The 25,667-nt window shown below is 39.5% G+C and overlaps 1 protein-coding gene across 1 annotated transcript in view; it reads right to left on the reverse strand.

Moving 5' to 3' along the window:
• The window catches only part of KLHL14 (kelch-like family member 14), a 93,862-nt gene that overhangs the window by 13,999 nt on the left and 54,196 nt on the right, over positions 1-25,667 (reverse strand). Inside the window, exons 3-4 of the mRNA XM_012725966.1 lie at positions 9,097-9,186; positions 2,966-3,044 (exon numbers count right to left, since the gene is read on the reverse strand). Of these exons, the coding sequence (XP_012581420.1) occupies positions 2,966-3,044; positions 9,097-9,186 (169 nt within the window). The remainder of the gene's footprint in view (positions 1-2,965; positions 3,045-9,096; positions 9,187-25,667) is intronic.

The following is a 25,667-nucleotide window of genomic DNA, read 5'->3' on the forward strand; positions in this document are numbered from 1 at the left end:
CCTGCCCCAGAGGTGACCACATGGCGTGGCAGACCTCTCCTGACCTGCCCGCTGCTCCCCTCAGCAGTGTACTTCGTCGATCTGCCTGTTCTGCTCTCCACTGTCTCTGGTGAAGCCTCTCGCCACCCCTCAGCCTCTGGCCTGTACCCCAGTTCTGTATGTACAAATAAATAAATCTTTTAAAAAAATAAATAAATAAATTGTGAATTGTCAAGGCATTAAATATATCTCTTTGTAGGCAGATGTATGCATGGTAATAATTTAATAACTAACATTTCCTAAATTTCTGAAAGTGTCAGAAACAAAGTGTGTCTTTTTATTAAGTGACAATTAAATTTTTATAATGTTTTGCTATTTTAGCCTTAATTTATTTATTTCAATAAATAAAATATAAAATGATTAGGCAACCTTAAATTTTTTCTAATATTTTAGTTTTAATAGCCTTAGTCCATGCAATTCACTCTAATAAAAAATATTTATTAACTTAGGACACAGTGTTTTGAATTTAGGCAGAACTTAAGTAATGTGTCATAAAAGGATACATTCTAAGAACAAAATATTTTAGTAACCTGAAGCATTAAAAGGAAAAAAATAACCACATTGAATGATACACAAATGGGCATAGAATGTTTTCTTTTAATCTTGACTAGCTTTGAACACAAGCAAGTACTGATAATCTAAAAGTCATAGCAGGTTAGTTGAAACTATGGAAAAATCCTCCAATTTGTGGTCAATGTCAGCTTATTTAAAATTAGAAAGTATGCTCTATTAGTTAAAAAAAAAATCCTCAGTATTAGCTAGCAGTAGAATAGTAAAACTGAATAATTTCATTCTCTTTACTCAGAGAAAATAATTTCTTGGAAGCTAAATATTAATTAAAACTGAGATAATTATTATTAAATAATTAACATTATATTTAGTGAAATGTTTATTGTTATTTAGACTCACTAGAAGATCAACTCCATGAGGACATAAACTTGTCTTGTTCCCAGCTGCATTGGTGACTTAAAGAACAAAGAGTAACAAGGTTCTAAAATTGTTACTGAACAGAATGATGAGTGAATCAATGTGATGGCTTCTGGAACCATAGGGAAAATTTTCATGATTCAATGTTATATAAAATAATAGTGTATCTTACCTATTTATTATGGTCATACTATAATGGTAAAACATTTACAGAGAAATATTCCAAGTTATTAACAATTACTTGCTTAAAGGAAAAGGACACAATGTTATTTCTCTCTCCCACTCAAGTATACCTACATTTTCAAAATTTCCCTCAGTGAACACAGATCATTTTTTTTTTTTACAATTTGAGCAAAATTTATTGAATACTAATTTTAGTCTCTCTTTTTTTATTACAAAAGTTTATTTTTACATCATTTTGTACATTTTTTTTTCCATCTCGACTGTAATCCCCGCGGGTTTCCCATCACCAAATCACCCGAACACAGATCATTTTTATAATAAAAAAAAATTAAGCATCCTTTATTATTTGTAAATAACCAAAAATAGGAAGGTTTTGACTAATGACTGACAAACAAGGGCAGTTTAGTGATGTGGTTAATATAAAATAAAAATATTAATGGGCTCACAGGAAATATCAGTGTGCCTATATGAGTTGCTGTAGACAAGAGAAATCTTGAAAACACAATTTTCTAGATTTGAATCTTGCTTCTGACTCTGGTTGGCCGGGCTAGTGTGAGGACCCATCGGCTCTGTGTTTCAGGTATTCAAATACTACTTCATTTTCTTTATCCTTTAAACAGAGGTAACATTAGTAATTGAGAGGGTTACCAAAATTGGTACTTATAAAAATACTTAGAGCAGTGCCTGAAACAAGTTATACTCTTACTCTCATTATAAGAGTATAAGGAACCACAGTAAAATAGACATGTGTATTTCCTTTTTGTATTCTAACTTTATCCTACTCCTTTCCTGTCTAAGGGAACCATTTTTACTCCGTTTTTTTTTCTTTTTTTTCTCAGTTCTGTGTCAGGTCTGGGGAAGCACAAATATATGTTTGGTGTATGGCTTTTGAGACTGTCTTCTGCTAGCAATGTACTTTTGACTCCCTGAAGCTCCTCAAAGGACTACTTTCCCCAAATTGGCACATACAATTAGACTGAAGGTGTTGTGAGAAGATTTGTTGACTTTGCTCTATATAGATTTTGTTGTATGTGAGATTACCTCAAAAATAACTACTGAGAAAAAAATTTCAGGTATATTTGGTACACGAGTTAAAATACACAGAAAAACAGGTTATTGTTCAAGCACATTTCCCATAATATAAATGCTGTTTTTCCTAATAAGGTGTATAACTTGTCTAACAAATTTCCCTTTTGGGGAGTTAGCAAAATTCCCTTTTGGGGATTCCTGGAACTAAGAGACACTGAACACCACCTCCAACATGTAGTACATCAAAATCTGAGATCGTATGAGAGTCCACAAATTCAACTAATTAAATGTGATAGTTTTCTAGCCCCAAAAGAGGGAAAAGGTATTGGTCTTCATTAGGTCTTTTCCGTCCTAGGCACCAAAGACTGTTCTCTAGTGAAAATTCTTGCTCTTTCAGCAGATGTAACAATAAACTTTTTAATTAAAAAAAAAAAAAATACCTTTGTGAGAACAGCATTTTATATTTTAATTTTATGATTTAAATATATTATCATTAAGAAATAGGGTGTAGTCAGTAAGATTTTAGTTCTTCTTGCCAAAAATCAAATGCAATGTAGTAAAGAAAGACAAACCTTGATTTTTTTTCTTTCATTAGAATAAATAATGCGCTTATTTGTTTATTTTTCTTCATTGAAGTAATGCAGTTAGTCCAAATCCACCAGACGAGGAGCTTTGCCTCCTGTGTCTTTTCTGAGGCTCTGTCCAGCACACCTCATTATGAAACCACTCAGCTCCCAGATTCCCAGTAAAGCAGTCACAATGTTTCAGACACAAGCTAAACACTTACCTTTCTTGCATGGGTGGAAGTTGTATCCAGCTATTAAATCGGGGATCATATCGGCTGACAAAATTTGTACTGTGTTTTCCTGTGAAAAGATATTTGAAAGACTCAAAACTTAAGTCTTTTCTGTTTGAAAATTTAGCAGTTCTTTTTAAAATGTCTCTGTTCTGAAGGGTTAGCAAATAAGAATTCAGTAGAATGACTATCTCACATGGTGTGAGAAGTAGTAAGTCATTGGAAGAATAAATGTATTTTCAAATGTATTTCTTTTTTCCCCTCTGTTCCTTTCTGCTTTTTTAGGAAAGTGAGTTATAATAAAAATAAATTGACCATAATAATAGCAATTAGTTGTTAATCAAACCAGCTTTATCACAAAATTGGGTAAACCTTTTTGAGGTTTGATGTTATGTTTTAGAAACCTGAAATTATTACTGATACATAATCAGATCTTGAGACTACCTTATAAGACATCTCTTTTTAAAGTCTTTTCTTTTTCTTTTTAATGATCCAAAAACTCTAGCAGTGGTGGAGTTTACTATCATCTCATAGAAATGACACAACCACTACAATAAGTTTGCATGAGAAACTTAATTTTAGTCTATGCATATTGTATAAGTTCTGCACATGCATTTGGTATAAGCACAGTTGCTGTTATATATGACAAATACATTTGCTGAAATATGAGTCATGTTAGCTGGTTAACCAGGTTATCCCCTCTGTTAAGGCTGTGAAGCATAGCAATGCCTCCCTCCAAGGTACTAAAATGATCTAATTTTCCATATAGATTGACACCAAAGCAAAAAATGGAAGCAAAAGAGTGTGGTCCATTTTCTAGATAGCACCTGGGATGACAATAATGTTTTTTTGTTTTTGATACAGCACATGAGGCTTTGACTCTAAAAAGGCTGCTTTTGTTCATACATGTGTCATTAAACATAAAGGTACGAACCTTCACCACCTTGATGTATGTGTGTGGGAACATGTGCTCACACAGGCACACAGAGACAATATTATTATTAATCATACAATATATGTGGAGCACATATTCTATGTCTTATGTGTTCTAGGTTCTGAGGATATATTGGTAAACAAGAAAGTTTCTGTCCTGATAAATGAATAAACTGGTATATGTTATTAAGTGAAGATGAATGCTACAAGGAAAAATGAGGCGGGTATTAGTAGAGGGAGCCAGTTTAAGTAGGGCGGTCACTTGCTCACAGATGTCTTCTCAAGTCACGCAGGCCTCTGCTGACTTGGTGAGCCCATGGTGTGTGGAATGTTGCCCTAGCTGGCAACGAGTTTCAAGCTAGCAAGAATGCTGGGGTGACTTAGACAGAACTCAGAGGGGTGTGAAGGTCTAGGGGTGGGCCAGTGTAGGATTGTGTATCTGATGTTAGAACAATAGGAAGACACTGGCAGGTTTTGAGAAATGAAGAGAGTGGTGTAATTTAGCCCCAACAAAGATCACACTGGTGCTGTTTATAGACTCTAAGGGCGGGAGAATTGGCTCCAGAATTTTCTGATAGCATGAGAAAAAGGAATTAATTAAGGAAGGTGGCCCGATTTTTAGCTTCCGTTAACTAGGTAAAAGGTTTTGCAATTTGCTGAGGTAGGGAAGACTAGGTGGAAGTAGTATGGGAGTTAGGGAGAAACCTTAACAATTCTGTTTGGATTAAGCTCAGAAGCCTACAAGTTCTCAAAGTGAAAGTGTCTGGCAGTCCACAGGCTAAAGGAGGCTTCAAATACACATTATGGAATAACTGGCCCAGACAGAATACTTAAAATCATCAAGTAGGATGTCCCCCTGTTGGGGGGGGAGCGTGCAAATGGAAAATAATGTGTCATGGGAATGGCTCCAGTGTAGATAAGGAAAAGGTAGGAAAGGAATTGTTAGAGATGAAGATGGAAAGGTATTTTGGAAGTCCTATCAAATAGTTTCAAAAGGAGTGCAGCTGAGAATGATCAGAAGAGTTAGCAACCTGACATGCATTGCTTCACTGGACAGGTGGGGATGAAAGCCTGGGCTGGGGTGGGGGTGGGGGATGGGGCAGGGTCTCCTTTGGAGCAACTTGGTGTGTAAGAGCAGAGGCTAGGGGATAGTCAATGATTCTTAGAACTTCTGCCATTAAAGGAGTAGAGCTGAAGAGTGCATTATTCTCAAATTCTTTTGGGAATTAATCTTAGAAGTTATCAACAATGATGCTATATTTCTACAAGTAAATAAATGTGAAAGAATTCAGCTAGCTACAAACCAATTCTAGACATAATCTTGCCTTGAGTTGGAGTCTTCCTTGATGAAATCACAGTATTTGGGGTAGTCTCACTCCTGGCATTCTTAACTTTCTATATATCCCCAAATAAAACATTATTAACTATTCTGACCACATAAATCCTCCTACGTGATCCCTGGAACTTAGGATCTCACAGCAATGCAACCCCTTTAATCCTTGTATTCTCCTCTGAGTGGAGGAGAATACAACCACTGACCTCTGAGCCTAGCCTCCTCGCTGCCCACTCTAATGAGGCCTAGGTCACTCCCAGCTCCACCCACATTGTTCCTATTACTGGAGGTGAGTGGCACTTCTAATTCTTCTTCATTGCCACTCCTATATCCTTAGAAACCACTATTTAAAAATAGGTCTTCAGATTATTCTCCCTGTTCTCTTACAATACAGCCTCCTCTACTTGACCTTATGGCTTTCCACCTTTTTCATTTCTTTCTGACTCTCCCTCCACTTCTGCATTTTTTTGTGATGATGCCCTTTCACCAGACACCATTCTTGACCATCACTCGGGTGATGTATGGAATGGAAAAAGGGTGAAGTTTTCAGTCAGTGGTAGAGGAGAAAGAAGTAGAGAGGAAAGGAAGCCCCCCTCTCCCACACTTCTACCTCCATTACCATGGCAGTTATTCTGGGAGCCAATCATTAGTAAGTGACAAAATGTAAATTGGTTCTCTGTAAATTGGGGCACTGACAGGTCTTGCATATGTATCACTAGAATATTATGATGCATTCCTCTCATTAATGATGTGAGAGGAGTTAACAGGAGTTAGTATCTACATTTAAGTAAAAATTAATATATGTATCCTGCTTATATTTCCAATAGCTAACATATTTACTGATTTCAAAATTTGGTCTTAATAATCAAGATTATCATTTGTGTTATATGAACTATATTGAAGTGCACAATGTTTCATTTCATTCAGGGACATGCATTCTCAGACATCAGATTTCATCTTTGAAACTGACACATACAAAACATTCGAACCCAACAAGTTTTAATTTTGTCTCTCTCCCACCAGTGACATATTAATGCCACATATTAATGTAGGATTGTTAATATTTATAAATTTTGGTCTTGCTTTCCTTCTAATTGCATGATATAAAAGGAAAATCCAATGTGTTTGAGGAGATGAATCCCTTCATGATATTCTAAATAGGGAATGATAGAGTTCTTTGTGAGCCAGCAAGAACCACTTTCTATTATAATACTAATTTAACTTCACAAGGTCAGTGGCAAAAAAAAAAAAAGGTGGTTGTTTAATATCAAACCAGATGCTACTGTTTATGTGAGTATATGAGGGAACAGTGTAGTACAGTGGTTAAAGACTAGGGCGTTAGAGTCATAAGGACTAGGATGAAATCAGTCCTGGCCAGTTATTTAACCTCTTCAGGCTTAGCATCCTACCAAAACAAGAGCAATCATAGAGCAAGCCTCATGGTATGGTTGTGAGGATTGAAAGAAACGAGGCAGGTGAGTGCTTAGCAAAATTGCTGGCAAAGAGTCAGCACCCAGCAAATATTCGTACTAATAGTAAATAAGTCAACACTGACTGATGAGACGGCAGGTAACTGAAGCTACTTGGAAAATGCCGGAAGGATGTGGTGTGTGGCTCCCAAACCCTTGCCTTTGTGAGTGTTGGTTGTTCATGGTCTCAGGGGCCCCTCTGTGGGGAAGTGTCCTTCCCAGCAAATGTCCCCTCACTATAGCCCTGGTCCCCCTAGCACAAGGATGATAGACCCATTGGCTTGGGAGTACAAGGCTGGCTTCCTTGCCTTGTGGAGTAGCCAGTTTCTCTCTGTTTGGAGACTCATTGCTCCACATCTATACGAAATGACTTCACCTGCCCAACAAGTCAGGGACAGAGCGACAGCCTTGCAGAAGGCACTCCCAAAGTTTTCAAAAGGGATCTACCAGAAAAGAGGCCCACACTGCGACAGAATATACAATTGAAATACAGGGACTGAAGTTTTGCAGAATTTGTTTGGACTTCCTAGCAGCTAAAGCAAAGAGGTAATACATACTGCATCACAGGGTTACATTCTACATCACTGTCCCTGCAGCACACAGTGGCCTTCAGCTCTCCACCTTCACATGGAGCCGTGAGCTCTGCCTGTGGAGGGTGGTGCCACAGAGTGTGACGCGGTGATTCCTGCAGTCTTTGTTCATAGCATATTTGTTGAGGGCTTGAAAGTGAATTGCTTTTCCTCTCAGCAGTGGGAGAAGCAAATCAGTGAAATTCAGAAGCATAGTTATGGAAGCCTTGATTTTTTTTTAGAGAGGAAGAAGCCCACCCCCATCTCTTAGCTGTGGGTTAGACAGGGGCTGAAGTTGGCTGTTACAGGTTATTTTAGGAGGCCAAAAAGCTCCAGAGCAAGTTTTCTATGCTGCTGATTAAGTTCTGCTCATGGGAGTGGGAGATTCATAGTATGCGAAGTTGAGTTGTTGCACTAAAATTGGTATTTTAATAGAGGCCTATTCGCCTGGGCAGAGGGGTGGGCTGAGAGAGCGCGGTCATTAGAAATAGGACTTTCCAGCAGGTATTGTGTGTGTGTGTGTGTGAGGTATTAACTTTAATCCGGCTGTCAAAAAGAATGTTCTTCAAATTATTCGCTTGGCCAAACCTGAGGTCTGTGCACCATGTTTATTTACGAATGCCCCATTCACTTCAAACCATTCTGGAGACAGAATAAGTGCAATAGTAAGTGGGAGCGGCGGAGGGGCGGGGTTACAGGAGATTGTATATATGCAGGGTTTTTTTTTTTTTTTTAACACGTGGCATACATCTTTGCAAAGATAAATTAGAGGAGAGAAAAGACCATTTTCACCCCTGTTCCAAATCTGTTTCTCACAAAATCCAGGACTGTCTCTTTTCCAAAGCTGAAAGAGAGGAAGCAACATAACTGCAGCTCTTGAGAAAAAATGTCCCCTCTCTTCAAGGAAATGTTCTTTCAGGGTGGCCTGGGTTGTTTTCCTGTAGGATTTTCTAGAGTGAACAGATGTAACAATTTTCTATAATTTGCCTTGGTACAGATGCTGAAAGAGAGCATTCACAATAAAATATATGCCGTATATGTAATTTCAGCTGGATGTTCTGGGGTTTTAAAGTAAAAATGTGTACCTGCAAGCTGTTTTATGGTTTCTCAGTCCTAATGATCTCTGTTACACAGAAGGTTACAACTGTAACTCCTCCTTCATGTGCAAGCCTTCCAAAAATATCTTGATAATTCTGCATGTTCTTCAAGGCACCCTGCTCTCCCTGTGCTTGGGTGGGACCAGTATTAAAACCTGTAACTTCTCTTTGCAATGAATTCATGGTGTAATCACATCCACCGGTCTGTGATGGACAATCTGTCGAAGGAGCCTTTGCAAAAGGCATAGCAACTGGAGTAGGTCTCCAATAATAAATGCTGCAGAAGAACTCCAGGAAAGGTTAGGGGTAGCATGACGGCAGCTAATGCTTATTTATTGAAACTTCATTATTAGACTGATAAAATGGGAGAAAAGTGATGGAGAAGGTGGTGAGAATTCTTAATAGCTGCAGCTTGCTACCTGCCTCTGGGGAGTCTGTACTTATGCTTGTGGCATTCCTCAGGGGATGGATAAGGAGAGGGCTGGGGCGGCACTGTGAATTCAAATCCCCAGACAGTCAATGAGTGAACGCTCTGCTGCCTACGTCCTCTGCAAGCTCGTGATTGACCCTCCTCCAATTGTCAGCCCAATTCGCCGACTACTTTATTGTCCCTGCTGCACAGAAATATATTCTCACAGTAATTACAAAATGGACGGCTGCCGGCACCTTGCACGACACACACACTTGTTGCGCACCTACTGTCAAGTTGTTCAATAGTTACCATTTGGGTTCCACTGGTCCTCTCCACCCAACACGAACAGGAAGTTTTCCACCTCCACCACGCAGTGATGGGCACTGTTGTATGGCATAACTGGAAAGATTAAAAAAAAAAGGATGTATGCAATTTTCCATCTTAGGACTTGATCCCTTGGCTTACTTGCTAGTTGCTTTCACCAAAGTGTTATGAAATGAGAGACAAGTCAGAAGGAAGAGAAGCACGCAGGCGGCAGAGCGGGCGCAGGTCTATCCACAGAGGTGCAGGCTGCGTGCTCACAGCCACTTCAGTCCCAGCCCCTTTCGATGAATTTTACATAATGTTATTCCACAAATTAGTCAAGAACAACCTGTCATGCTGCTTTTGATGCTCAAGTTCTCCTCACCTGCCTGGTGACGAAGATCACGTTCTAAAACAATGAGTGACACCCCCAAATGGTCAAGGCTGGGGGGTTACTCCTTGGAAGAAATAACCCTGCCTACTCTTGGAGCCACGAGCATGCTCTGCCTCAACTTGGTTTGCTGGCAATCTTTCCAAAAACAGACTCGGAGTGCTTGGTAGCTTTCTATTCCACAGCAATGAGCAAGCTGAATTTCCATACAGTTTCAAGTTTTTAAATTAAGGTCCTGCTGATTTAATGCCTTCTCCAAATGTATACGCTTAATTTCCTGTACAATGTCATTAGCAGCACAATCACACATTTTCTATCTATCTGCTTAGGAGCTCTTGTGTAACGAAGATTAAAAACTGTCAGGAACATCACAAACATCCACTCCCCTCGTCTCACCCTTCTCCCGGCCCCAATGTGGTGGCAGAGAGAGGGACTGTGATTTAGAAACCCACTAATGCCAGCGTTCTCTACCTGTGTTCCTCATTTGCATTTTCTTTTGGGGGACACACGGCCAGAACAGGACCCCCTGTCATCCCGTGGGCAGTGCAATGTCAGTCGCTGTTGTAATATCATATGGTAAATGTAAACTTCCACAGCATTCGTTATCCTAACACCTGCAGTGGTTTGGACCCAGTGACACCAGTAGGAAAAATGATGTCCTTGTTCAGCTCATCATATGGGCACCTTAAATCTAGGTGAGGACAAAGGGGAGGTGATGTGCATGTGCAGGCAGGGAACTTATTGCTTGCCACGGATCAACAGAGCACTTAAGAAACCAGTGCACTGGGAAATCAATATGAGTCAGGGCCAGCTCTTGCACTCTGTGGTCTTGTGCCAATGCTGGGGGAGAAAGAGTGAGACAAGGGAAAAGGGAGGGGAGAGAAAAAGAGAGAGAACATGTAGCCAATACCTGGTAATTTCGGATGATATACATCTCTCATTTAATTTTGTTTTTATTATCTTTAATTTTCCACAGAATGTACTTATCTGGCTAAGACATACAAATAAAAATATAAACAGGCACACCTTTGAAATCTGTAACAGCTTCTGAAAAAAAGGAAATCAGATAAAATCAGAACTTACAAAAGGATTTTAGGAGTCCTGACTATTTTAGTCGTCACTTATTTTTGTCATGATAGTCATTGTTTTAGGAGGACTATAAACTACAATTCATACCATACAGATTTAAACTATTTAAGATACAATGTCAAACTAAATTATGTGTATACTTATTTATATGCTTCTGTCTATGTCTTACAGACAGAATGGTTCAGGTTGCCCAGAGAAAATTGAAGAGAGTGATCCAGACTTTTTCTGTGTACGCTGGGTTACTCCTTTCTCAGATCTGTGCATCATGGAGTTTCCTCTGTCCTGTGTCCTCTTCTAACTATTTCATTGTTGCTCTTTAAGCACTGTCTCCTGGTTTTAAATATCTTTATGTTGCTGGTGCCCCAATTTCTTTGCAGGCTGGCAAATGATATTCATTGTTTTTGAACTTATACCCACAAGGGAGAAGGCATTGGTATGTAAACCCCTGATTTGGGGGATAATGTAGAAATTGGCTGTGCAGTAGATTTGTGTGGTCCATCAGTTAGGTTAATTGACTAAGGGAGTCATCTTGGAAATGTTCTTTTGCCCCTCAACACTCGGTTATTTATTTATTTATTTATTTGGAAAAATGTTGTTAACCATATAGATCCTGTGTCAGTTTTCAGAGTCTACTGGGGCAAAGTAAATGTTGGATTCACTGAGCATCTAAGAATGCAGTCATCTTATTATTGTTATTTTTTATTTTTAAAGATTTATTTATGTATGCATACAGAATTGGGGTACAGACCAGAGGTGCAGGGGTGGTGAAAGGCTTAACTAGAGGCAGAGTGGGGAGCAGAACAGGCTGACTGAGGAAGCACACTGCTGAGGGGAGCAGCCGCGAGGCAGGAGAGGTCTGCTGCGCCACCTGGGTCAGCTCTGGGGCCGGGGATAGAACTCGCACTGAAGCGACTGCGGCCAGCTTGCAGTGCTGTGCCCTAACCTATGAAGTCATCAGGGAGAGCCATCTTATTATTTATAAAGAACTCGTCATTGTTTGGATCATAATGATGGCTCCAAAATCCCAAAACCAAAACCATGCCATCCGTGCATTGCGTATATAGTGATCATCTTTGCGGCATCGGTTCAGAGTAACTCAGCACTGTGGTTTTCTGCATGCAAATACTGATGTAACTGTAAACCACTTAACTTGATGCCGCTCTTCCAATAATCGTTTTGAATTTTTGTCTGTTTCATCCCCAAATCTTCTAAATAGTTAAACATTATACTATCTTCTTTTTTTTTTTTTTTAAGATTTATTTATTTATGCATACAGAACTAGGGTACAGGCCATAGGTACTGGGGTGATGAGAGAATTCACCAAGAAAGAGCAGGGAGCAGAACATGTAGACCAATGAAGTACACTGCTGAGGGGGGCAGTGGGAGGGTCAGGAGAGGTCTGCCATGCCACATGGGTCACCTCCTGGGCAGGCGGGGATCTAATTCATGAGGAAGTGGCTTTAGCTTTTTAGTGCTGTGCTTTAACCCGCTGCACCACCAGGGAGGGCCTATATTATCTTCTTTTTAACTGAAAGTCCAGCTTTGTAATAAAGTACAGTCTCTGAAAGTACAATACTCATGTTTTGTTTCTGCCATTCATTTGTTCCCACTCATGCAAACAGACATTAAGCGAAGGAAATAATACATGATTTATTCTAAAGTCTCTTTCTCATTTGATTACCCCTATTGTTATGCTTTATGCAAACAAATGAAACTATTGCATTAAACTACTGATTGAAATCTTCAGAAAAAAAGCAGGCTGTTGAATTCTAATATAAAAGCTACTTGAAAGTATTCTCATTTACCTATATATTTTTACTCTTGTTTTAAAACCTATATGCTATATTTCTTGGTTGAGTATTTCAATGATAACTACACACAAATACCTCTTTAAGAATTATTGTTCTGGGCCACCACACAAATACCTCTTTAAGAATTATTGTTCTGGGCCCTCCCTGGTGGCGCAGTGGGTTAAAGCAGAGCACTGAGAAGCCTAAGCCACTTCCGCATGAGTTCGATTCCTGCCTGCCCCGGAGGTGACCACATGGCATGGCAGACCTCTCCTGACCCGCCCGCTGCTTCCCTCAGCACTGTACCTCGTCGATCTGCCTGTTCTGCTCCCCACTCTGTCCCTGGTGAATCCTCTCACCCTCCACATCTCTGGCCTGTACCCCAATTCTGTATGAATAAATAAATCTTTAAAAAAAAAAGGATTAGGGCCCTCCCTGGTGGCGCAGCGGGTTAAAGCACAGCACTGAGAATCTAAAGCCACTTCCGCATGAGTTCGATTCCCGCCTGCCCCGGAGGTGACCACATGGTGTGGCAGACCTCTCCTGACCCGCCCGCTGCTCCCCTCAGCAGTGTGCTTCGTCGATCTGCCTGTTCTGTTCCCCTCTCTGTCTCTGGTGAAGCCTCTCACCGCCCCTGAGCCTCTGGCCTGTACCCCAGTTCTGTATGCAGAAATAAATAAATCTTTAAAAAAAAAAGAATTATTGTTCTGAATGTAAAATGCTCTTATTTTATTAGAAAAAAATCTATGTTAAATCAATTAGAGGCTGCAAAAGACCTAATTTCGCTGACTTCTGATTAAACTTGAAGGAAAGCAAAATAAATCGGGCAGTGAGCAAAAGTAATATCTGTTTATAATGGAGGGAAGTTATTTTCTTTTCAATAGTCAGAAATACATGCTTGCCCCTTCCCACATTTCTCTCCTGGGGGACAATGGCCTCACCCACGCAGGCAGGTAGTGGAGGAGAAGTTTGTGTGCTGCGTTCAAACACCGCCTGGTGTGAGCTTTTAGCGTGTCAGTCAGTGAGTTAGAGGGAAAGGGTAAAGAGAAGCTAATCAGGATGAAATGAGATTAAAGGCTGTCTAATTTTACAGCAACTGTGATCCATCAGCCACTGTGAAAGTGACAGTGGAAATGAATGATGGAGACAGACAGGTGGGGCTGTACATTTCACTGATTTATCCTCAAATGCACTGGGCCTTATTTTATTGAGTGAACATGACCGCATTTATCATGACTGTCATCTAAACCCACTTCCCTCCATTTAAAAAGGTCACTTTACTCAGAAGAGGTAGGAGAGAGGCACTTTCAAATCAGATTTTAAATCTAATAACACGTGTTTATAAGGTTCTTTGTGAGAATTCTCAACTTTATGAAACAAAGTAGTTGTGCTGAAAGGAACGTGAGAAAAGGCAGAAAATTGGAAAAGAAACCTTTGTTATCTAAGGAAACATCTTCATTGAGTCTCTCAATTTAAAGCCATTTGTACCATTTTTGCCTTTCTCACATCAAACACCGCAGACTTGTATTTGAAAAATTAAGTCAAACATTTAAATTTAATATTTTTAATTAAGAAAGTTGGGAGCAGGTAACAGTGTTAAAAAAAAACTTGGAAAGGATATTAAGTCACAGTGTTTACTTGGTAGAATGACTAATCACTTCGCACTAAATAGATGTGAGCAATTGTTACAAGCTGAATGTCTGCACGATTCACTTATATACCTTTTAGTTGTTCTTTCATAATTTTAAAGTCATAAAAATCTCAGTTATATAGCCTTTTACCCCCTCTTTACTAGTGCAATAAAATGTCCTGGGATATTATGCACACAATTGGTTTTTGTGGGAAAAAACAGAATCAAACCCTCAGAGTACTGCTACAAGAGTAATCATATTTGCCAAATAGCTACGTGCCAGGTAATGTTCAGGTGTTCTGTATATCTGTCTGTACCTATATTTACATTTTTTTGTATATTAAATATACAATTATATTTAGATATAGTCACCTATGGTATATATCTGAAAATAGAACAACAGGTGTTTTGTTTGGGCCATTCATTTGTTCCCATTCCCAGGCAAAAATCAGGTGGAGGAAATAATATATGATGCTGAAATACATGTTAGCCTGTAATCCATGGTCAAATAAACCCACACTTTATTTACCCAGATCTTGCACTTAATGCAACTAATTCCAAGGGAGGCACTAGTCATTCATTTTATTCTATAAGAAATACTGAGGTTTTGAGAGGTTAAGTCACTTGTTGAAGGTCATACTCAGCAAGTGAATGGCAGAGATAGAATCCAAACACAGGGAAATCTGGATCCCACCCCACGCTCTTATCCATTTCACTCTACTGATTTTCAATAGGTATGTTCATCCAAGCAGCAAGTAATTACTGAGTACCTGTGTGTTCAATGATAGTGTTCCTGAAATTTCTGTATAATATTTTTGTCCTGAATCATATTTGAAATGTTTATTATTTTCATATTTTAGGGGATATATGACTAAAGTATATGGACTCACCTTAACAAATTTTTCTATAAATTCAGATATTCAAATAGTTGATTTTCTTAGAGTCCATTTGTTTGCTGGAGCCAGAAAAACACTGAACAAGTCAGACAGTTAAGGGTGGGTACAGCCTATTGGCAAAGAGTTTTTATTTTTATTTTTTTTCTACAATGAGGATATGTTTCAATCTTGCAAGCCAATTCCAAGTCTCCTGGGCACAGAGGCCCTGTCCCTGGGATATACAAAGTGCAAGGGCTTGTACTTGTGAAAGACTTATTCTGCCTGGGATCCACACTTCCATATTTTCTTTCTTTCTTTCTTTTTTTTTTTTAAAGATTTATTCATTTTTGCATACAGAACTGGGATACAGGCCAAAGGTGCAAGGGTGGTGAGAGGATTCATCAGAAACAGAGTGGGGAGCAGAACAGGCAGATCAACGAAGTACACTGCTAAGGGGAGCAGTGGGTGAGTTAGGAGAGGTCTGCCATGTCATGTGGGTCTCCTCTGGGGCTGGGGATCAAACTCACACTGAAGCGGCTGTGGCTGGCTTACAGTGCTGTGTCCTAACCCGTTGTACCACCAGGGAGGACCCTATCTTGTATTCTTTTTAATAGCTTTGATAGGTATGATACAGTGTATTCCATTCTCTTCTGATAGCTATTTATTAATTCATACAGCAAACATTTACTAAACTCTCATTAAGTGCAGACACTTTTCTGGCTGCTATAATACAGCAGGGAACTAAGCTGCAATGTACCAGTGTCACTGCTCCCACAGAGCTTACAACATTGGGAAAGGAAGAATGTAACAAATACATAAATTGGGAAAAGGAAGAATGTAACAAATACATAATGTGCACAGGCACAGCCAGGTGATAACCCGTGATATAAAGAGAATACAATGGGATGGTGTGTTCGAAACAACACAGAGACAAAGAGTGTTAGCTGAGGTAGGTAGGGAAGGCCTCGTTGGGAATGGCATTTAAGATAGAATTTAAAGGGTGAGCAGGAACCATCATTAGAAAATAAGGGGAAGAAATCCATGCATAGGACCTTGAAGTGTGATTGAACTAGATTTGCCTGAGAAGTGAAAAGAAAGCCAGCATGTCTGGAACACAGAGGGTAAGGGCCAACGATGCTGAGATAAAGTCAGGAGGCAGACAGAGGCTTGGTAGAGGGTCTTTGCATGCTGGAATAGGTGGTATGGATTTTATTCTTAGCATGATGGAAAGGCATTGGAAGGGTTTTGAGCAGCAGCATGACATGATTTGATTTATGCTTTAAAGACATCACTCTGATCACCATGGATGTTGTAGGAGTAAAAAAGGGAGTAGAAGGAGATCAGATAGGACACTCCCGGAGTAATACAGGCTTAGTCAGGAAGGGACACGAGAGATGGCGAGAAGGGAACATGTACGGAAGGTTGTTACTTTACAAGCAGTGCTTTGGTGAGTGTCCTTGTAGGTGTACAACATACACACGCAAGCTTTTAACTGTAGGATTAATTCCTCCTACGGAATTCCTAGCCAAAGGATGGGTACATTTTGCATTTTGATGAATATTGTCATACTGTCCTCCTTTTACATTTGTTTTTTTGCCAAAATGGCAGGTGAACAAATGGTATCTGGCTAGCATTTCAATGTGCATTTATTTAATTATGGTAGAGGTTGAGCATCATTTTATACATTTTAAAATCCATTTACATGTTATACATTTTTCTGTTGGGTTTGATTTCTTGATTTCCTAACTTATGTTACCTATAATTATGTAATTTCTGTTTTTAAAGTATTCTGTTCTATGCATTATCTAAACTGGCAAAATAAATGATATTTTTGAAGCTTGGTATTGCTAGAATATATATTCGTGAAATATTTACTCATTGAAGCAAATTCAAATAGCAATTACATGCTGTTGAAAACAAATATAACCTGAAAGATGCCTCACTTTAATAATATTGAATGAATTTTCCTTGCCATGGGATTGTAGAAGGATTTTGTTTTACCATTTCTTCAATTTTATAGTAACTGTAATTGAAAAAAATGTTTAAAAATATGCAGGTTTAATTCTATCATCTAATGTTTCTGTGAAGATCTGGCAGCTTGGCCAACCTCTCTCTGTAGCTAGAAGCAGACACATAGTGAAACATCTTACACGAAGCAAGTGCTTATAGTTATTGCTGAATAAATAATCTACAGAAAGTGTTGCTACTTTTTTTCTATCATATGTGTACTATACCTGCAAACAACAAACATTTTATGTATTTGAGAATAATTTGATCCTTATGGGCAAGCAGCCTGGAAAATTCAGCCGCATAAGAAATTCGCGTGTTCTGAGTCCAGTGTCCAGTAAGTTGAGATTGTGAATCAACACAAAACTTGCCATTACTCCCTCTCTCACCCTCAACATGTTCTGTACACACTGGACCGGGTCCCCATCATCACTGAGACAAAGTTTCTGAAACGAGTTTAAGACACAAAAATCTGAAAATGAAATAAATGAACGTATGTTTGCATTTGGAGACTGTGCAATAATCAAGAGTAATTATTTTTCTCTTGTAATTCAAAACTATATTTAAGGGAGGGTTATCTTGACAATTGGAATTGCTTTATTAATCCTCCTTTGGCAACTATTACATTAAATGTACTTTGTTGTCCCTTTGCCATTTCATAATATAGTATTAAACCCCCCTGACTTGCTTGCAATCCCTAAAGAATCTATGTGCTCCTTCAAGCCAGATCACGTCACCCTTTAACTTTAAACCTAGCACAGTGCCCAGGACACAGTAGTGGTTCAGACTCAGGCTTTTTTTTTTTTTTTTTGTATATAACTTTCATGACTAACAATAATTAGAAATATTAGTAAATCATGAATGGATGCTAGCTAAGAGAGACTCTGGTATTTACTTTCTTGTAAGGTGTCAAAAACATGGTGGGTACCAGGAGATACAATGGAGGAAGAAGAGCAGGAAACCGTGCTTTAAATTGGGATTCTATGACTTCTTAGGCAGATGTCACTCTATATGTTATACGGATGTCAGTTTAAAAGAAAGGTTTACAAGATCTTCAAAAACTGTGATATATTTCTTTAGAAACTATCTTAGACGTCGTTGTGCCAAGGTCAAAGGTTTTCAGTAAATGCTTAACAGGGTTACAGTTTTATTTGCAAACACTTTGGGGAAGTGCTAACAACCAGCCAGGCTGAAGAGAGTTACAACAGGATTTCTATTAGTTATTTAAGTAAAACTGACTTCTGTGTCTTACTTTTATTAAAATATTTTCACTGAGTTCCTAAATTATGATATATCAACTATTTTATTATAGGTAATTTCTGGCATGTTAGTTGGAAGTTAAGCATAGCTTCAGTTTTCACTTTTGGAAAGTAATCTTTAGAAGTGAAAGCTGCAAAAATTAGTTTTTATTTTTATTTTTTTAAGTTTTTTGTTTTCGGAAACATGTTGATAAAACATGCATTGATGTTTGCTTTTTCCTAAATGCTAATACAATGTCTTCCTGATACTATCTTTTTGGAAGGAGAAAGATTGCATCAATGTTCTATACCTTAAAAATCTCATTTTAAACTAGCAACTCTTCAAATGAATTAATGTGGTAAAGAAATAGATATCAGGTTATAGCTAAGTTCCTTGATAAAGGTCAAGACAGCCAAGACTATTTATACTGTGAATGATATGACATAGGGTAGCAAAAAATGATTATCAAATCGTTTGCATTCTCTTAGATAATGGCCCTTCATTGTTCAAAATTGTTGCAGGCAGGAGGAAAGAGATAGATGTGGTTTATGGAATGAGGATTTATGAAGAAATATTTTTTTAAAGATTTATTTATTTATGCCTACAAGGACTGGGGTACAAGCCAGATGTGCAGGTGGTGAGGGGATTCAACAGAGACAGAATGGAGAACGGAACGGCAGATGTACTGGAACACATTGCTGAGGGGAGGAGCAGGTGGGTCAGGAGAGGTCTGCCATGCCATGTGGGTCAACTCCCCACCCAGGCATCGGACTTCTGCTGTAGTGGCTGCAGATACCTTCATAGTGCTATACCTTAACTTAATGCACCACCAGGGAGGGCCCAAATCAATGTGAATTGCATACACTCATTATTGGAATGTAAGTGGTACTGTTTCTTAAAAATCATGAGATCAAAAGATAGATTTAAGAACATTTATCTATTAACTTATCTATTTATTAAAAAATATGGATTGAGGAATTATTAATAATTGTCCAAATCTCTGGGAGCCCATTCCTATGTCACAGAGCTCATAGCAGAGAAAGAGACTCATAAACAGAGACAGGATATAGAATGCTCTAGAAGGGCAGTAGAAGCATCAGGAAGGAAATGACCAAAACATTAAGGAGAGAGGGAGACCAAAGCTAAATCATAAGGATTCAAAAAGACTTTCCAGGCTGTCAAAGAAACAAAAGTCATTATCAGTAAAAAGAACTCGGATTCAACAAATAATTATTGAGCTCCTATTATGGACAGACTTTGGGTTGGGCCTCAGTAATATTATTTTTATTTTAATTAGATTATTACATTAAATAGTGAACATTATTTTTTTTTCAGTTTTGTTTATTTATGCATCCAAGAACTGGGGTACAGGCCAGAGGTGCCGGTGGGGCAAGAGGATTCACCAGAGACAGAGTGGGGAGCAGAACAGGCAGATAGACTGAAATATACTGCTGAGGGGAACAGTAGGCAGGTGAGAAGTCTGCTGCGCCATGTGGGTCAGCTCCCTGGCTGGGGATTGAACTCATGTTGCAGTGGCTGCAGACAGCGTCATAGTCCTGTGCTTTAACCAGCTGTGTCACCAGGGAGAGCCCACGTTGTTGTTCTCAATGATACAATGTTTATAATCATATCACTGCATCTGCTAGAATGCAGACCAGAGGAAGAAATGCACTTGGGAGTGGCCCTCCCTGGTGGCATAATGGGTTAAAGCACTATGAAGCTATCTGAAGCCACTGCAGCATGAGTTGGATCCTTGGCCAGGAAGGTGACCCACATGGATCTGTCTCTGGTGAATCCTCTCATCCCCCACACCTTTGACCTGTACCCCAGTTCTTATATGCATAAATAAATAAATCTTTAAAAAAATAAAAGAAATGTGTTTGCGAAATGTGGAAACAAAATTAAAAAAAAAAAAGGACTGACTCTGCTGTCCTTTCAGTAGGCAACTTTCCTAATTCCCCACTCAAATTCCCTCTGAAGCGCTCTACTCTTTTTTTCTTTTTAACATTTACTTATTTATACATACAGAACTGGGTTACAGGCCAGAGATGCGGAGGGTGAGAGAATTCACCAGAGACACAGCGGGGAGCAGAACAGGCAGATCGATGAAGTACACTGCTGAGGGGAGCAGCGGGCGGGTCAGGAGAGGTCTGCCACGCCATGTGGTCACCTCTGGGGCAGGCGGGAATCGAACTCATGCAGAAGTGGCTTTAGCTTCTTTGTGCTGTGCTTTAACCCGCTGCACCACCAGGGAGGGCCAAAGCGCTCTACTCTTAAGACAATACAAAGGTGGTAACCTCTGCCCCTATTTAGAGCCAGCTGATATTTATGCTCAAAACAGTGAGCAGAATATTTCTTTTAGACCATCCACCTCTACTACATTTGTTCTCTTTGCCTCAGTGTATTTTTCTTTTGCACATATTTGACTCAGTTATTTCACTGCACAGTCTCGGATGGATTTGCCCCCACCCATGGCTTGTGCAGTGTGTGCATGTGCACTTCACAAGAACCATGTGTGCTATTTCCAGAAAGTACTAGAGAAGTTGGACAGTCAAGATTACACTGAGACAGTCAGTTTATAAGAGACAGAAAGTTAAAGAGTAGTCTATGAACTTAGGAGATGAATCCAAGGTGAGTGATCGTGGCCATGAAGAGGTACCTAGAACTCCCTGTTGAGAAAGTTCGGAAAGCTGTATTGCTGGGGGAAAAGTAGAGAGCTGGGCTGCAGGTCTGAGGAAAGACACATGTAGGGCAACATGATAAATACTGAGGTTCCCTTTTCTCTTTTTTTTGGCAGCATTTTTTACTGGCACAACTAGACAGTCACTGAATGCTAAGTGATATTTACTTATGAATATATTTATGAATGTGCATGAATATTTGGCTCTTGTCCCATCTTAGAATTTAGACTGTGACCCTAATGCTGAAGCTGATCTAAAGATATATGCCAGACCATCTGTGCAGGCCTTGCTAGAAATGGCTCCCAAACTGTTTCTGACTGGCTCTGTGTATGTGTGTATACACACACATTTAGCTTGTATATACAATGATATGGACAACAAATAGTAAGTAGGGCTTTTATTTATTTATTTTTTAATAGTGGTTATGGGAGGCTGTGGGAACATTGGGCATTTTCTATCTACAGAAGGGGAAGGGAACACTCTTTCTTCCCTCTACCCCAAAGATGAAGCAGAAACTGGGAGATAGTTCCATGCCCCTGAGGCTTAGCAGGCACAGGAAGAATTCAGATTAGCAGGCTGGCCAGAGCTGTCTGAGAGGGTAGTGGAAGGAAGGGAGAGAGCTGCAGCAGAAATGGCCTACATTCTGGATTTGATGGGGACTTTTCTGAGGGCTGAATTGGTATTTGGAAGCTTGCTTATCTAGAACTGTATTGAAACGACACTCCACCCAAGAAGATTAATTGCTAGGTAGGGTGATCCTCATAGAAGCTATGTGGTGGACAGCCCACATTGCAGTTGGAAGTTTCCAGAAAAAGGTTCATGAGAGAACACATAGAGGCAGCTCTTCAAAGATGTTTACAACATTTGCCTGTTGAAGATCAGGAAAGCCGGGTCCTGAAAACACAGGTACATAAGAGCTTTCCTCTGTCATTCCTTCCTTCATCTTATCCCTACCAGAACCAGACTACTTGGGATAGATCATTTCTTCCAGGACAAGTCAGACCTACTAACTCATGTTAATATTAGTGTGCAGGAAAGGATGAACACAGCAGGCCTGCGACTGCTCTCACTGGAAAGGTCCATTCACAAGGTTGGCATTTGGCTGGTGTGAGTAGACTTTGATTTTCAGCATCTTATCACTACCTTAATTAAGGGAGGCTGGCTGTACCCAAACTACACAAAGTGATCCTGTGGAATACCTGCATTTCTTGTGGGAGTGTGGAGTTTTGGGCATGTGGTGGGCAATAGACGTCTCCTTGACCAGCATCCAGTAAAAACTTTGTATGCTGAAGCTTTAGTGAGCTTCTCTGTTCTGTCTGTTAGCCAACATTCCATAGGAGCTGTCATGATTTGATATTGGGAGCTGTTTGTGCCTGTGTGAATCCATTGTGCGTGGACTCTCAGAAGTGTGTGTCTGGTTTCCTCTGGGTTTTGCTCCATGCATCATTTCCCTCGCTGATTTTGTTATATATATATACACATACACACATATATACATACATATATATATGTATGTATGTATGTATATTTTTTTTTCTGTAGTAAGTCACAGCTGAGAATATGATCATATGCTGATCCTGTTTGTCTTCCTAGGAATTACAGAAACTTGGGGGTGGTCTTGGAGATTCCTGATATAATAGAAAACAGAATAATTTCAAATGTATTTAGAACATAAGATTTTAATTTAACATTTCAATATAACTGGGACTTTTGGTGGGAATGTAGGCTGGTTTAGCCCTAATGGAAATCAGTACAAAGCTGTCTCAAAAAATTAAAAATGGATCTGCTATATGACCCAGTAATTTTACTCCTAAGTATCTACCCAAAGGATACAACATTGATTCAAAAGGAAACTTGCACTCTCATGCTCATTGCAGCACTATTTATAAGAGCCAAGCTATGAAAACAACCTCAGTGCCCCAAAAGAGATGAGTGGATCAAGAAGACGTGCTACGTCTATACAATGGAATACTAGTCAGTGATTCAAAAAGGTAACACAGGCCATTTGTGGTAACATGAATGGAGCTGGAAAAGATTATGCTATATAAAATAAGTCAGAAGGAGAAAGACAAATATTAGATGGTGTCACTTACAGATGGAATATAAAGGAACAAAATGGAGGGTCAGACAAAGCAAACTGAAAAACTGACTCTTCAAAGCTGACTAGAGAATGGAAGCATTCTAGGGGGGAGAGGAAGGGAAAAGTGAAAACAAAGTAGGCAGGAAACACAGTGGACTATGCTGGTAGTTTAGGAGTGCTTTGGAGGTGGGTGTGCTACAGTAACTACACGTAAGGAGGAGTTCTTCACTTTCAAAATACCAACACTAAGCGTGTCTATGCTTAGTGAAGTCAGCCAGAAAGAAAAGGAAAACTGCTGGATGTTCTCCCTCATTGCAGGAGGGTAAGGGATCAGGAAAAAAAAGTAATTCTAATCCAGTAAAAATTAAAATCAACAAACAACTATAAACCAGAGACATTCCTCAGGGGAGGTGAGAGGGTAAGATAAAAACTGAGCTGGGAAGAGCACACGGGACTATAGTGATGGCACCCGAGTGAAGGGTGGTGGGAAGCGCACGGGGACTACAGCTGAGATGGAAAAGCACACATTGTACAAAACAGAAGAATGATGTGCAAAATATATTAAAAAAAAAAGAGAAAAGAAAAACATGTAACTATAATAAAGTAGAAATCAAAATCATCTGGCAACTATAGATCAGAGACATTCTGCAGGGAGGCAGAGGGAGAAGGAAGAGCATAGGGACAACAGTGATGGTACAGGGGAGCCAGTGGTGGGGATTTCATGGGGAAACCATACATGGCCCAAAAATAAAGGATGATGTAAAGAATACATTTAAAAAAGAAAAAAAAATTAAAAAAAATCAAAATACCAACAACAATGTAAACCAACATTATCTCAACTAAAAAAAAAAGAACGTCCCAAAGTATACCCCAAGGAGAGATAAGTCACTGACCAGAAAAGTTTTGAGAGATCAGTTTTTGGAAAAAGTTATTATTTTGCTTTACAGGCAAAATTCACTCAACAAATTGGTCCTGGATTGTATTGATGAGAAACCTGTTTTTAGATTCCTGAGGAACACTCGCAGCTGGGAAAGTATGGGCTCCATCAGTGTGCAAATCTTCCTGAGCATCCACCAGAGTCCTGCCAGAGGTGCAACAGGATTTGTCAGAGAGCCTGACACTGTGGCCCTTTTTATTTCTTTGGGACATTCAGTCTAGGTAAAATGTGGTGTATATGTACAACGGAATACTATTCAGCAATAAAAAAGATAAACGAATACATTTGAAGCACTATGGATGGAGCTAGAAGGGTTAATGTTCAGTGAAATAAGTCAGAAGGAAAAAGAAAAATACTGAATGGCTTCACTTATAGGAGGAATATAGGGGAACCAAGGAAGGGATCAGAGAAAAAAACAATAACAATAAAAAGCACAACACAGCAAAACAGGAATAAACAGACAACTATACATCAGAGACTTTCTGCAGAGGAGGGGTAGGGAGAGGGAGAGGGATCAAATTGAGGGTAGGAAGAACACCAGGGACCATGGTGATGGCGCACAGGTGATGGTGCGCGGAAATACTATGGGGACTACACCTGAGAAAAGAAAGCAAACATTGTATAAAAAATAAATACTGATGTAAAATATATAAAAATAAACTATTACAAACTTTTGATATAGACACCTAGGGGTATTGCAGCAGTGTGAGAGCTTTATGGTAAAGAGTTCTAGAGGTGAGAGAAGTTGTTGGGTTTCTACCTTGTCAGGTGGAAACATGCCGTCACCAATTTCTCCCATCACTGTATCCTTCTGCTGTTTTCTCGGGGTACACTGCTTGTATTTTAGACAGTAAGAAATGCAAACTGCTTTCCTACTGCTGCCCCTTTCAGCTTTCACGAGAGTACTCCTTCCCTGGGCTACAAAGCTGCGTACATGACCACAGTACTGGGTGATTGGTCTTAAGATGGTCCCATGACCCAGTAAGGCCCTTCAAAGGGCTTTTCATACTGGGGTTGACAAGTAGAAACCTCTTCTTTCAGAGCACAGATCCTGGAGCTTGTAGTAATGGAGAAGCAGGTCTGAGTAAAGGAGGAGTTTATGGAATGAGGAGAAAGATCTACAGAGAGAATCCTGATGGGATTGTGAAATTTTGTTTCTTAGTCTTCTCTGAGGCCATCCTGCCCTGCCTTCTTGGTTATGTGGATCCACAGGTTTCTTTATTCCCTGGACGTTTACAGTGGCCTTCAAAATTATCCTTGCTGTTACTTTTGGGGTCTTTTTGGTTGTATCATCACAAAGCACCCAGAATGATCCTTCTAGAACCCAGCCCAGATGATGTCATTCACTTCTATTCAGTCTTTACTTCTCATTATCCTTAGAATAAACTTTACAGTTCAGAGAGTGGCCTACAAAGAGCACATGATCTGACTGCAATCCTCTTCCTGCCACTCCTCCCTCACTGATAGTACTCACACACACCAGCTTCCTTGGGATCTCCCCAATACCACAAGCACATTCTTGTTTTAGGGACTCTGCACTTGTTAGTCTCTCTGCCTCATATGTTTTGTTTTTGTGTATTCTTAGGGCTCACTCAGCACTTTATTCAGGTGTCTGTTAGAAAGAGAGAGCTTCTCTGACAAGCCTACTGAAAAGGCTTCCATTGCTACTCACCACATCCTTACCTGCTTCAGGGTTCTTAACAGCACTATTGTATTAACAGCTATCATTGTACAGTTTTTTGGTCTGTTTGTAAACAATGTCTATCCTAATATATTACATGCATAGGTAGGCAATATGCTAAACAACTTGCTGCATGATTCTTTTTTTTTAAAAGACCTATTATTTTTATTTATTTAT

This window comes from Condylura cristata, unplaced genomic scaffold (assembly GCF_000260355.1).
Source record: "Condylura cristata isolate star-nosed mole 26May11 unplaced genomic scaffold, ConCri1.0 scaffold00016, whole genome shotgun sequence".
Lineage (NCBI taxonomy): Eukaryota > Metazoa > Chordata > Mammalia > Eulipotyphla > Talpidae > Condylura > Condylura cristata.